The 13,809-nt window shown below is 43.3% G+C and overlaps 3 protein-coding genes across 3 annotated transcripts; 2 read left to right on the top strand and 1 right to left on the bottom strand.

The window, feature by feature from the left end:
* The first annotated feature begins 21 nt into the window (after nucleotides 1-21).
* On the top strand, nucleotides 22-6,323 carry rab3aa (RAB3A, member RAS oncogene family, a). Its single transcript, XM_037459544.2, has 5 exons — nucleotides 22-215; nucleotides 1,763-1,987; nucleotides 2,643-2,761; nucleotides 3,236-3,360; nucleotides 3,924-6,323. The coding sequence occupies exons 2-5, from the start codon at nucleotides 1,763-1,765 to the stop codon at nucleotides 4,112-4,114; spliced, it is 660 nt and encodes a 219-aa protein (XP_037315441.1). The 5' UTR covers nucleotides 22-215; the 3' UTR covers nucleotides 4,115-6,323.
* A 293-nt stretch (nucleotides 6,324-6,616) lies between these two features.
* On the bottom strand, nucleotides 6,617-8,502 carry LOC119209906 (transcription factor JunD-like). The gene has a single exon (XM_037459543.2). It carries the CDS (start codon nucleotides 8,326-8,328, stop codon nucleotides 7,396-7,398), a length of 933 nt encoding a protein of 310 aa, XP_037315440.1. The 5' UTR covers nucleotides 8,329-8,502; the 3' UTR covers nucleotides 6,617-7,395.
* A 1,982-nt stretch (nucleotides 8,503-10,484) lies between these two features.
* On the top strand, nucleotides 10,485-13,779 carry LOC119209899 (pyroglutamyl-peptidase 1-like). Its single transcript, XM_037459524.2, has 5 exons — nucleotides 10,485-10,865; nucleotides 11,245-11,297; nucleotides 11,461-11,577; nucleotides 11,649-11,881; nucleotides 12,769-13,779. The coding sequence occupies exons 1-5, from the start codon at nucleotides 10,835-10,837 to the stop codon at nucleotides 12,983-12,985; spliced, it is 651 nt and encodes a 216-aa protein (XP_037315421.2). The 5' UTR covers nucleotides 10,485-10,834; the 3' UTR covers nucleotides 12,986-13,779.
* Nucleotides 13,780-13,809: the final 30 nt, after the last annotated feature.

A 13,809-nucleotide genomic window follows, 5' to 3' on the forward strand; every position in this document is an offset into this window, starting at 1 on the left:
TGATTTGCACAAATAATACGGAATTGACACTTGAATGAATAATGAATAATTTGCCTAGGGCCGGGCTCTGTGTGAATGAACGGGTGCTCTTCCCTGATTGGCCAATAGTCCTGCCAATCATCCTTACACTCTACCCGCTTATGTTACTGCAGGTGCAAAGCTGGACTCTTGGCTAGCCGCTGCTGGGAAGCCGAGGATAAAACACAGAGGAAACGGTAAACCCGGCGCTTACCTGTCACCGCAGGACCACGTCAGGTCAAACAGTCGCAGCAGCTTTTTATTCGCGTAGTCTGTCCCTGCTCGTGTCCTGGGGTTTGACAGAGAGTTAAGTCGTAAATAAGGAAGACCTTCATTTGACATGACGTTAGCCGGGATGCTTCGCTAGCTCTTGCTGCTTATTCTATCAGCTGGTAACGGTCTGCTGCGTTTAGCATCGCAGGTAGCGACGCGTTTTCAAAAGGCTAAAACTCACATTTGTATCCGTATCGCTTTCATGTCTTTAACGCGTGTTTCGGGGATTTATTATAAGCGGCTGCTGAGTAATGTTTTTTTTTTATTTATTTAAAGCCTTGTAATGTTTTTTTTTCCCCTTCCTCCAGCTAACGCGAACCTCTTCCAAGCAGCTAGCATTTTATATCTAACAATGCTAACGCTAGATAAGCTCCACTGACGACGAGGAGACCGTTCAGGCCGGTTAACTTTTATCTGGCAGCATCGTGGTCAGTCGGCCCCGCAGGTGCGGCCCGTCCACCTGAGTTCACCTCACGTACTACGAGGCTGATTCGTGTGTGTGGTCGTTACGAGTTGTTGGGGCAGCGCAGGGTTCACGCCGCCCCGGTAGGACCCCCGCGGTGGCTCGTTTAGCCGATGCTTAGTCCGCTAAGCCGCGGCACTTCCGCCCTCTTATCCTGCCGAGGTATTATTGACGTGGAGTGGAAACCCTCCGGCCTGTGTTTGGATATCGGCTGATGGTATTGACACAGCGCCTTTGGCGAAACGGCTTCATAATTGCATTCCTTGATAATAGTCACCAGACCATGTTTTAGGAGTGTAACCTGGCATCACGCCGAGGACTATAATCGCTGCTAAGCCCATCCCGGGTGTAATGAGGCTGTTTTACGGTGTGGATTCAGATGGTCTGAGGAACAGTGATGATGTTTTCTGTGCATTACTTCCACGGTATTCCTCACAGATGTGCCCCAGGGCGGCGTGTGGACTGTGATGAGATTCATAGATGCCACCTAGTAGTTTGGAAGGGTGCAATCAAGAGTTAAACAGTCTGCCTGGCCTGCATGTTCTTGTCTTTATTACTGAAACTTGTTGTTCACCCTTTTACTCTTCAATATAATGCTAGACGTATTGGCATTGTATTTTTATATGTCCCAATCTTCAAACAGCAGAATTTTCTAAAAGGTGACAACAGAAGGATGTTTCATTATTATTATTTCAAGCAAAGATGAAATGTTTCATCCAGAGACCGGGGAGTTATGCATGACATTGTTTTTGCAGGGGGTTGACACAAACTTTTGAGAACAGGGCCTACCTATTCTGATGTAATCAAATACAACAGCTCTACCCTGGTTTATATAACGCATAGTTCTTTTGAGAAAATGTCCGAGAGGCTTTAATTCGACAAGTGTGAGTGTGGTGGTAGTTAGGTTTTATTGTTTTAGGTAATATTAAGGTCTTTCTATTGGTACATGCTGTTACTTCAATCAACGTCCCTGTAACTGATTAATATGATATCTTAATCTTTGCATAGATGGCGTCTGCAAATGCCACCTACGGACAGAAGGAGTCCTCGGACCAGAACTTTGATTACATGTTTAAAATCCTCATCATTGGCAACAGCAGCGTAGGAAAGACTTCCTTCCTTTTCCGCTACGCGGACGACTCATTCACTCCAGCCTTTGTCAGCACAGTGGGCATCGACTTCAAGGTGAAGACCATCTACAGGAACGACAAGAGGATAAAGCTGCAGATATGGGTGAGGAAGTGAACACGCATGCATTTAGGCATACGGGACATCGTGAATCACAGACATTTCACTCCAAACTCTTAGAAAGTTACGAGAAGTTGTTAAAAACTCAGATTCCTTTGCTTATTGCTGCCTTTGGCCTCAAAAGGTGCCTCAAATAATTAATAAATGATCCAATACGTTGTGTATTAATAGTGTTGTCAATTAAAAAATCAACTAGTCGTGGCCTTATTTTAAAATCAACAGAACTAATGTAAATTTGATTTCTACTGGCAGTGTCTTTTCGTAAGAATGCAGAGTTTTCATTTTCCATCACATGTGTGACCCAAGCAGCTTCTATTACCATGTGTCTCTAATGGTTACCAGCTGTCCCTGGAATTACTTCATCTGCTGTGTAACGGCAATACCCTTGAAGTGTTCTAAACATGAGCCATAAAGCCCAAGCCTGGGACCTAGTGATCTTGGGAGTTTGGCTCAATGTTCAATGGCAATCATCGGGCGGCACAATGCATAAAGAATAAATCCTTTGCAGGTGCTGTGTGACAGCGGTCCGCAGACAAAAATCCCACGTGAAAATGTTTAGACAGCAACCTGAGCGAAAAACCTCTTTATCAGGTCCATGAGACATTGACAAATGTATACTTACTAAAATGTATTTGTTAAGGACACTGCTGGCCAGGAGCGCTACAGGACAATCACAACAGCTTACTACAGGGGAGCCATGGGCTTCATCCTCATGTATGACATCACCAACGAGGAGTCCTTCAACGCCGTCCAAGACTGGTGAGTCTGTGTGGGACAACTTGGGAACATACAATGTTATGTTCTTCATTTCACTCTCCTTTCTTGGAGTCTGGATTTCTGAGATCAGGGTGTAACTAGACTCATAGATGCACATGGATTGAGCAACCAGACGAGTAGTCAGGGGGACATGTTCCAAACACGTCCTGCATTTTTTCCAGTTCTGTTGCAACTGTTTGCAAGGGAAAATACCGCGGAAAGCACTATTACTCCTCATTGCTCAGTCATACTTACAAAGCATTTTTGTTTTATTTAAATGAGTGGTTTCATAATTGTGTTCAACTTGACTTGTTTGAAGCCTGTCTGTTGGCTTGCGTTGCCAAGACATAAATGTGTCTGTTCTCAGAAGTCAAAGCATTTGTTTTTAGGTCTGTTCTAGTGCTGAACCCATTTTTGTGATACTCCGTTAGATGATATAGAACACAGGGTTTTGCTTTATCATCTATCTACCAACAGGTCGACCCAGATCAAGACGTACTCATGGGACAATGCCCAGGTCCTCCTGGTGGGGAACAAGTGTGATATGGAGGACGAACGGGTGGTGGCCTCAGAGAGGGGCCGACAGCTGTCAGAACAGCTGGGTAAGTCAGCTGGTCAGGGTAAAACTAGATTGTTAAACTGAGATTGCTTTTCCACCATGGCTCCTCTTCTTCTGGGTGCATCAAAGAAAGGGATATATAATTGTGACCATATAATAACCTTCCTAACATATGCTTCAAAACATTTTCAGTAGATTATATTAGCATGGATTTTCTCTTCTTCATTTTAGTTATTTTTGTCAACAAATGTCCTCTTTAATTAGTTGGCATACTCTGTTATAATAATTCAACTTTTTATTCTGCCATGTTAGCTAATTTGAAACTTTGAAATCATTAAGGCTGAAGTAATTCTAAATCAAAAGCAGCTATGTCAATAAGCAATACTTTAGCAATTACCAATATACCGAGTAATAGCCCTGCATGTACCTTCACAGTGATTGGACATAATTTTAGGTATGATCTGGCTCACTTGTGAATGGCCTTAATTCATAAATCCACAAATCCAAAATGGAGGGAAAATCGTACAATACAATATAGTTACTGCCCACAGCTTTGTATCAGAACAATAAGTGTAACCAAAGCCTCTCTATGTCTCTCCCCGGCAGGTTTTGAGCACTTTCAAGCAAGTGCTAAAGATAACATTAACGTGAAGCAGACCTTTGAGCGGCTGGTGGACATCATCTGTGAGAGGATGTCAGACAGTTTGGACAACAACGACCCGACTGTAACTGGCACTAAACAGGGACCGCAGCTCAGTGAGCAGCCGCAGAGGTCCCATCAGGATTGTGCTTGCTAAACATGACCACACATGCGCGCACACACACACACACACATTCACACAGTCACAGTCTGCCATCCTAAAGTCCACACAACAGGTTTTTTTTAGGTTTCTTCTCTACTTTCGGTTTCTTCTTATTTGCACATTTATTACACACACACACACACACACACACACACACTGCCGTACAGATAAACACAACCTGACTGCTTGAGCGCTCCACCCCTCTATCTACAGGAAGAGCTTTGTCCACATCTCAGTCATACAGAGATTGTGTGTCTGTGCTAACTTAGTCAGGGGGTGAAGAACAATTAACAGAGGTACAATCCCCTGTCTTTCTTTCTTTCTTTCTTACTTGAACACATTTACACACACAAACGCACACAAGCAATCCTTATCTTAACATACTTCTAAAAGACCAGTGAAGGCTGAGACTCCATCATTCCTTGTTGACGTGTGCGATTGGGGTTTTACTATAAAAGGATGTGGATCCTCCAATCGAAGGCCCCGCTCGGCACACCTCAAACCTATATGGATACGACTTTGTTTTACTTTCAGTCCCATTGAAAATATACATTTGTTACTGTGGATACTGTTTTTCTTTTCTTTTTTTAAATATATACATATTTTTGAGTTTGTTGGGTGTAGTTTTGAGCATGTGAAACCACTGGCTCTGGTCAGTGTTGTGATTGACTTTCTTCAAATGGTTGCGGTCTGAGTTGGACGTCCACATGGGGTCATTTAAAAAAATCAAAATGTTTTTCTTCTAATTTTAGGAATAAATGTAAGAATAGTCTTGTACATTGGTTTGCTGGTCAGGTTGTTATTCATTTCTTTTAGTGAAATTGGATGGCAGTCTTATTTATTTTTTTATTTGTTAGTCCAAATTGAGAAGAGTGTATAAATGTTTTAACAATAGAAATGCATTCAAAAATGCTTAAATAATATATATACATAGGTATATTGTACAATAATCATTTAGGATAATGGGTTGCTACTAATGTTTTCGTGAGCGGTGCATGATGTTGTTTTTAACCGATACTGGTGGATTGCACGGTTATTTGTACGAGCTGCTGTCTGTATTTCAAACTGCTGCCCTAAAGTTTCCTTCTCATTGTACTAACTTCACTGCATTCAATGTGCAACACTCAGTCGAAAGGCGAAAAGTGATTCAATGTTTGCACTGCTACACCAGAGACCTCTGTGTCAACTTCAGATAAGGGTGGAACGTGTTTTCATCTCTACGTTATGGGGGAACCTTTTGTTTTAAAGCATGTTAAATGTCAAATTGTGTGTTCTCTCTCTCTGATGCTACCTTTACGGTTTGTCTGCTTGTGTAATAGAGTACAAAACCTTATGTAAGGCATGCTGCAATATGTTAAACAATTGAGTTATTTAAAAATAGAGCTATTTATTTTGCATATTTATAACCTAATCTTTTTAAGATAATTTTCTTTTTAGATTGTACATTGCGGTCTGCGCTGTACTTTCTAAAGAGATGTTCAATAGCATTCAATTGTTTAAACTCTGCCAGCTTTAAAATGGAAATGCATTTGTTTTTATAGACGATGTAAAGCTCAAGATGCTTCCACAAGAGGAATGTTTGAAGTTCCCAGTTTAAAAATTGTTTATATAAGCACAGCTTTGGTGTGAAGTTTTGTCATTGTTCTGCTTCCAAGACGTGGTGGTGTAAAAGCCGGTTCTCTCAGAGCAATAGTCGTCCTTTCTCTCCACACCCAAATGAGCAATACGCTACCCTAAGCAGCGTTTGTAATGTTCCTGTAAAGGCAGGAATTGTTTTTTCCAAAGACATCTTAACATGTTTAGAGCCCAACAGCGTGCCGGTTAGACCTTAGTGGGACTTGCACCAACACGTGTTGTAATGTTTTCCTGCTCTGTGCACGAGCTTCGAAAGAGGGAAACCATTCGGGAAGTAAAGTGAATACTCTTTACACTTTTTTTTTTTGACCGCTGATTCTTACTGCAGTGGTTCACTTTTGACGTTTGTTGATTTTTGTTACTTTATTTATTGTCTTTTGCTGCCCCGGTAAACCTGCTGGTGATTTAGGGACACTTCTCAATGCTGTTCTTCTTCCTGCCTCCTATAACTCTTGTAAATAGAAACTTTTCTGCCTGTCAGGTGTTAGTTTTGTGAATTGTGCTGTATTTCTGTATTGACAAATTTGCTAAAGTGGGGAAATTAAAAAAAAAAAATCTACAAGCCGGAGCTTTACGTTGGGTCAACAATTATTCCAAAAAGTCTATAAAATGTTTGAGTGGGTTGTTTTGTGCCCAGCAGAGGGCATACTAGTGCAATAATGCCTTCTTTTCTACCCTCAGAGTTGTTTGACCATCTATGGTTTGGTTCAGCTTCCCACTACTGCTCTTGATACAACACCCCCTGGGCCAACCTTTATAAGAGTGTATGCAAAGGTGTGAATTTAAAATGCTATTCTTGCAAATGTTCCGTCTAACTAAAAAGAGCGAGCATGGCCTCCCAATCTTTTGTAAGAAACAGATCTTACGAGAAGCTTTGGTAATGTAGTGAATTTAATAAAGGTAGAGACTTGAGAGTCCGTTACACATGTATAGATAGGGGTTTTCTCAGCACGTACACATACATTCATGGAAGTTTGGTGACTGAAGAACTACACAGCAGCCACCACAATGGGAAAAAAATACAATATAGTTACTGTACACCAAAGCAACGAGACATGCAGTGTTCATTTTTGCAACAAAAAGAAGAAAATGAGAAGTAAGACCATATGTAAAATAAGAAATGTTTCAGTAAATAAAATATATATATTTGTCATTGCTAAGTGCTTGTAAACAAGTAAGGCATTATATTACACGTTGGGTGAAAGCACTTTGTGACACCCTGCGTTTGGTTGCACTCGTCTTGAGATTGTCCAGCATATACGCATTAAAATCTTTTCCCTCGCCAATCCACTTTTTTTAGCAGTTTTGCTACATGGCTTCCCCCCCACAAAAAACACAATAAGTCTGTTTGCTGCGTAACACATTTCACGAATCAGGAGAGGCTGCAGCCCCCACCCGGCGATGGTTGACCTGTCATTATTCCAGGAGACTCTGGTAAATTGCACTGCAGTGCAGAAGACAATGTTCATCAGTCGCAGGCTTGTCCCGGAGGCCGCATTTACAATGGCCTCGTATCAATTCTCTGATAAGGATTTCGTGTGACAAAAGGCAACTGGTCCGCTTCATGCAGGCCCCGCGTCCTCGGCGCATAGTTAGAGCCGCGTGGACCTCCACGAAGGAGAGCTCCGCCATGCTGGGTTTTAGTAAGCCTGCACCTGGTTGGGCAAAAGCTGACATCCGCTGCTGACATGGTTCATCACCTTCTGCTTCAGCTGGGCCACTTGCTCCCTGAGGACGCTGGCTGTGGAGGCCAGCTCGGTGTTTTGCGTTTTTAGGTTCTTGACCTTGTCCTCCAGCCGAGAGATCCTCTCCAGCTTCCTCTTGCGGCATTTGGAGGCAGCTATTCGGTTCCGCAGCTTTTTCCTCTCCGCCTTGATGCGCTCCTGGTTGTCCATGTCGATTGGGGACAACGGAGGGCTGTCCCCGAAGCTCTGCATGTCCGGTACAATCTGCGGCTCGTCCTTCACCAACCCGCCAGACTGGAGCCGCGATAGAGCCGCCGCGGCGGCCGCCTGTTGATGCGCGCTGGCCAGATGAGATGGAGGCGGCGGGAAGGGGATGGTGTCCGTGGAGTAGTTGATGGAGGTGGCTCCGATCGGACTGGCCGCATACCCGTTCAAGGTGGTGTAAACGGGGAGGTCTGATGTCTGAAGCCCGCCGGAGTGAACTGCTTGGGCCGATCCGAGGAGATCCAGTCTGTCCACGGAGACGCACCCCGCTTCGCTCAGCTGATTCTGCTTGTGGAGATCCTCCAGCGCCTTGACGAAACCTTCCGCGAACTCCTGCTCGTCGCTGGCGGACTTCGGGTAGAGGAACTGGGAGGCTGGGTTCGCGGTCGTGACCAGACCGTTGGACTGGATGATAAGGCGCTCCAGGTCCGGAGAGGTTAGTTTCAAGAGTCCCAAATCCGGGGAGTTGAGGAGTCCGTCTGCGTCCCGCAGCGGGTTGGATTTGAGCTCGGAGTTGTGGTCGTCCAGGTTCAGATTAATGTCCTTCTTCATCATCGTGCTCTGGCAATAAACGCTGGAGACCCTCGGAGTGTTCACGGTGCCTGGGTAGAGGGTTGTTTCCATTCTTCACCCTCGCACGAGGGGACGTCGAGCGTTATGCAGTAAGGATCTTTACGCAATCCCATCTAAACATGAGGAAATCAGCTGATCCTTGTTCTTACGCGATCCCGTGTCCTCTTCCGCTTCTTCCTGCCTATCAGTCGCGCTATCCGACGACCATTTGTGCGCTTATGCCTTGGGAGGGGGGGCGGGGGGGGGGCTCTGATGTGTCGCTTCAGCGCGCGGACGATATTGTCTTTTCCCGATGGCACGACTGCTATGCGCCGCGCCAGACCTCGCTCGCTTTCTAGCTCTAAAAATTCCATTATGTCACTCCAGAGCGCGCAGATTGGCCCAAAATGACGTTGGTTTCCGGTTTGATTTGAATAAGGGGCCGAACCGGTCTTTATTGCCATGGAGACTTTAGGTAAACTACAAACAGTGCAATGCATTGTGGTTTGATGTCATAGAATAAAAAAGCTCAGGGTCGCCAAAAGAGAGCAGAGACTGGGCGGGGAAGGTGTAAGAGGCGAGGGCCGAGGAAAGAACAGAGGAGCAGGCATTACAGAACATATTTCTTCAACCGAGGCACGTTTAAAAGGCTTTAAAACTATAACTACTCGATCAGCTGGTGTTCCACTTACGTTTAGCAAACAAGTCAAGCATTATCCTGTGGCCTGCCTGTCACATAAAACGAGGCTTTGGGATCCAGAGCAAGACAACATTTTGTTGTCAAAGTCAAAGTGCTCTGAAAGTTCAGAAAAAGGGAAGGAAAGAGTGACAGTAGATTGAGGAAACCACATGGTTTGTGACTGAAAGTGGAAATTTATTAGATAGCTGGTGGCTCTGCGCTACGTGTCTCAGTGTCTTCATTCATACAATTTGTGAATAAGTGAATATATTTTTGTGTCACGACAATAAATCACGTGGCCGACAAATCTCAGGCATTCAAGCATATGCATTCCTTCTAAATTCAGTGAAGCAATTAATCATTACGGAGGAAATAAAACATCCTAAAATATATAATACATTAGAGCATAATAAGAACATAATAGAACATAGTACTGTAGTATAACGTTTTAAATTTGAGGAAATTCTATAAAATAGAATGGAAAAAGAAGAGGTCCATGTAAACCATTATAGAATAGGACATGCTATGATGATGTGAAACAGAAAGTACTAGAACATAATAGAACATTACATAATGAAATAAACTAAAAGAGACAAATATAGCACACATCCATTATGGATAAGGCATTGAGTCTGGCCCAGTGTTGGAAAATACAATATTGTTATTCCGCCCAAACGCAGCACAGACGTCAGCAGACTGTCTGCATCAGCACCGCGGAGCAGACGGGGCATCATTAGTTTCCATGGCAACTCTGACATAGCAAGTGACGCAGGCAAGATTATAGAGAGGAAGGTGATTGGGTTGAGGAAGAAGAGGGGAGCAGTTAGCAACTGCAGTGCAGGTTGTGTAGGTGGTTAGTGGAGGCGGTATCGTCTATGTGTGTCTGTGTGTGTGTGTGTGTGTGATGTGGTTCAGAGGCAGAAATCAACGCTTATTCTGTAACCAAAGAGGCATGAATGAGAGACATTTGTTTCAAACACTAACCACAAAAAGACTCTTCAGAGAAAATAAATCTCCACCCTTAGGAGAGCATATTTTCTTCAGTGTGCCAGTTTGGAGCCACATAGGGTGCAGTGTCCAGAATGTGTGAGTCATTTCGCAACAAGGGTGTGGACGGCACCGTGAAAGAAAAAAAGTGGCTGTTAGGCGCTTTTAGATTAGCTCTGCCTTCATGACAACAAACTGGGAAGAAGGTTTGTCCTATAAACTCAGGTAATGGAGTGTGTCAAAGGTTGTGTAAGAAACAACTTCCCTTCCTCAGCCAGAGAAATGTCCTTTGACTTTCGCTCCCCTGGGAAAAGCTAACAGGGCACGCATGTTCAGCAACGCCCTGTGTCACTCTCACACTGTTACACTGCATACATTCACACCTAAGAGCTGCCTTAAACCACCAAGCAGCTAAACTGGAGCAGCTGGTTGGCGGTTAAATGCTTTGGCTGTACCAACAGTTATTATTGATGAACGTGGGGGGGGGGGGTTGTTCTTCATTGACTTCAACACAACCCTGACGACAACAACGCTGAATGCTGGGTTTTCATTTTAAACACACACATGTCTGGAATGCATTTCTATTGCATTAAAACAGTTGAATTTAAAATCTTCTCCTGTCCTTTTCCCACAAACGTCTGGATGTTGAAGAAATACAAGAATCTTCCTTTGTGGATTTTTTGGTTCACTTCTTGGCCAGAGGCGTTACTGTAGGATGAAGCGCTGTGGGCGAATTGCATGCCTACACAGTAGATGGCAGTGTGATCCATCCATCTTTGGTGTGTCACTTCCTTCAAGCCCTGAGCCAGAAGAAAACAGCAGCAAGCGCAGACAATCCTGGGATTCTTGTTTGGGGTATTTGATTCCCTTATTATCCGTCAATGACAATTGTTGTCATAACAGCCAAGGATAATGGCCAATAAGAAGAAAGTAATAGTGACAGGTGAGAGGTTTTGATTAGTTGGAGGACTGGACAACACAAATGTGTCATAAAGTATTTCCTTATGGTCAACACAGAGCTGTTTTCTACTTGGGTCTGAGCTGCACTTTAACGGTTGTGTTCTTATTTGAAACAATGTGACACTGATGTTTTGCAGAGAGAAATGTTGCTGTGAGGATAAAACGTATTATATACTGGTTTTAGATAAGGAATCAAAGATTTGCATTTGCACTCGTTTTACTGCTTTACTGAGAGAAGAATCTCTGTGCTTCTGCTACCACTTAATGTTTAACTTGTAACCTTTAGACTCTGAATTAGAAGTCATATGCACTGTGTTTCTTTGCCGCAGTGACGATTCTTTTTGCTGCTCTTTGCTCTGCAGGTTTTGAGCCTTTTGGAAAGCATGCAGTGAACTCCAGCTGGGTGGCAGTACAGGTAATCAGTATCCAGGCTCTCTGTTGTTAACAAAGGTGCCAGTTTAGGACTGTGATATGACATTTAAATTGAAAAATACATGGTGTAATTAGCCAAATGCAGTTTCATTGTGTGCATTTGAAACCCATTTAGACCGATACACGTATACGTTTTGTGTGCTCAGGAACTGGAGCGTTTGGGCCTGGGTGAAGCAGTGGACCTTCATGTGTGTGAGGTTCCTGTGGAGTACCAGGCTGTTCAGGGCCTGCTGCCATCTCTGTGGCGAGAGCACCAGCCACAGGTAATCAACAAAATCCATAATACTGTACATCATTTCAATCAATAATCAACCAATGTTCCGCCGGTGAGCAGCTGGTGGTCCATGTTGGTGTTTCTGGGTTAGCCACCACTGTCACGCTGGAGCAGTGCGGCCACAACAACGGTTACAAACGCCTGGACAACTGCGGCTTCTGCCCAGCTTCCCAGTGCTGCATGGACGGCGGCCCCGACTGCATGCACTCGGTCCTGGACATGGACGCGGTCTGCCAAAGGGTCAACGACTCCGGCCTCGGGGTCACTATTTCTGTGTCTAAGGATGCTGGAAGGTAAGCGATATGATTTACACGTGCACACACTCTACTTGTCGTAGTAGGAGACGCCCAGCTGCTGCTAATAGCAGTATTGATGGCGTTTTGTTCTCTAAGTGTCCAAGTATGCCACGGCAGTGTGCCAGTGAGACGACGGGAACAATAGCCCCTTTTCACAGCAGGTATTTTGTCAGGGTGGGGAGAACACAAGTGTTATTAATGCAATGAATGGAGGTTCCTTTCTATTCAGTCTCTCACAGCCATGTCAGTGAGCCGGCAAAAACAATGCTGGTGCCCTCAATGGAGGTAATTGATGTTATTAATTACACCTGTATATATTTTGACGTATTTTATTGTCAAAATGTGAAAAGACCTGTTGGTCTCGAGTATTGTATTCTATAGGACTTTTTATAATGAAAAACAGAAAAAAATACAAGATATTTAAATTGAGTTTGTGGATAAAAACATGATCAGTTCTAACGGCAGAGTTTTGCTGTTGTTATTTTGTGTATGCAGGGACATATCTTTGTATAATGATGACGCATAGCTTCTATTTTCATGCCTGTCCCGAATAAGACCATAAATGTGTAATGTATGTACTTGACATATCTATGTGTCTGTTCTCTATCTAAATATACAATATTTTATTGTCTTCTATTGCTTATTGGTTTGTAGAATTTGGACATCTTTCACTCATACACATCCAGGCCTACAGTTAGGAGTTGACAAAAGTTTATCGGAATATTTTCAAATAAATTCTAATTGAGATTGTCTTATGACTGTTCTGCCAAGTTGGCTCAGAGTCTTTGTCACATGCGTATACCCCTTTAACTCAAATACCTGTCTGGCAAAGAAGAACTGTGACAATACAGACTGTACAGAAACCTGGAATCCTTCCTTGGCAGGTACCTGTGTGACTACACCTACTACACCTCTCTGTACTTGGGGCGGGGTCACTGTGCCTTCATCCATGTGCCTCCACTTGGAAAACCTTACAGCAGCCAGGACCTGGGCAGAGCTCTTCAGGCCGCTATACAAGAGATGCTGAAATTGCTGGAACTGGATCCCAAACACGACACGCACTGTAATCACAAACATCAACACCAGCATGAGCACTTCTGAGTGCAGGGAGAGCCGACCAAAGATAGTCAGTTAGCTCCAGAAATGGACAGCATGTTGCTCACGCTTGTTGTCAAATGCAGGAGACTGAATTGGGTGCTTTTAACTGTGTCATCAAAGTTTTAGACCTTGTGTTGTATCTCTACAAGTTTTGTCATGTTAGAGGAGGGGTTTATGTAATATCTAATAGGCTGTATCTGAATAATGTCACAATTAATAAGGTCGTAGTTGAAACTACAAGTTATATAAGGTGAAACATCGAAAACATCTATGTCACATCCTTTCGCTCGTCAGTCTGTACGCTCACTGTTTTTGAGTTTTTCATTTTGATCTATGATTTATGCTGCCATTCCCTTGCGTTGTTTATTTGTACCAGATAATTGTAATTACTTTGAAATGACAGGAACATGAAGACATTTACAGATTTACACTTATAAAATTGTGTTTGTCTCAGGGAATATGTTGCACACACAATCAATGTAAGAAATTTGATCTACTGAATGTGTCTGTTCTTTGAATGTACTGATGCTATACAAGAAAAAGCTAGCTCAAAGCTGTCTATAATTAAAACACGTATTAAAACACATATTCTTTTATTTGCCCTGTGAAATCTTGAGACATATTGCTTGCACCTGTGCTGCTGATACTTTGCCTATATATCAGTCCCCATGAATCTATACTGATTTTTTTTAGGTATAAGAGAGAATGAATACATTCACTGATTATTCAGTCAATTTTGTCTTATACTAAAGAGAGAATTGACCGAGTCTGTTTGTTGATCTTTCTCTTGGCTATTCCTATACTTAGCTTCATTTTTTGAGTTACAC

The sequence above is a fragment of the Pungitius pungitius genome, chromosome 15 (assembly GCF_949316345.1).
Source record: "Pungitius pungitius chromosome 15, fPunPun2.1, whole genome shotgun sequence".
NCBI lineage: Eukaryota > Metazoa > Chordata > Actinopteri > Perciformes > Gasterosteidae > Pungitius > Pungitius pungitius.

Bases quoted from the DNA above. Each gene is read 5' to 3' on its own strand.
- rab3aa (XM_037459544.2), top strand. From the start codon at position 1,763: ATGGCGTCTGCAAATGCCACCTACGGACAGAAGGAGTCCTCGGACCAG. The intron at 2,762-3,235 runs GTGAGTCTGTGT...ATCTACCAACAG, and splicing joins TTCAACGCCGTCCAAGACTG to GTCGACCCAGATCAAGACGT. The intron at 3,361-3,923 runs GTAAGTCAGCTG...TCTCCCCGGCAG, and splicing joins ACAGCTGTCAGAACAGCTGG to GTTTTGAGCACTTTCAAGCA.
- LOC119209906 (XM_037459543.2), bottom strand. From the start codon at position 8,328: ATGGAAACAACCCTCTACCCAGGCACCGTGAACACTCCGAGGGTCTCC.
- LOC119209899 (XM_037459524.2), top strand. From the start codon at position 10,835: ATGGCCAATAAGAAGAAAGTAATAGTGACAG. The intron at 11,298-11,460 runs GTAATCAGTATC...TTGTGTGCTCAG, and splicing joins CCAGCTGGGTGGCAGTACAG to GAACTGGAGCGTTTGGGCCT. The intron at 11,882-12,768 runs GTAAGCGATATG...CTTCCTTGGCAG, and splicing joins GTGTCTAAGGATGCTGGAAG to GTACCTGTGTGACTACACCT.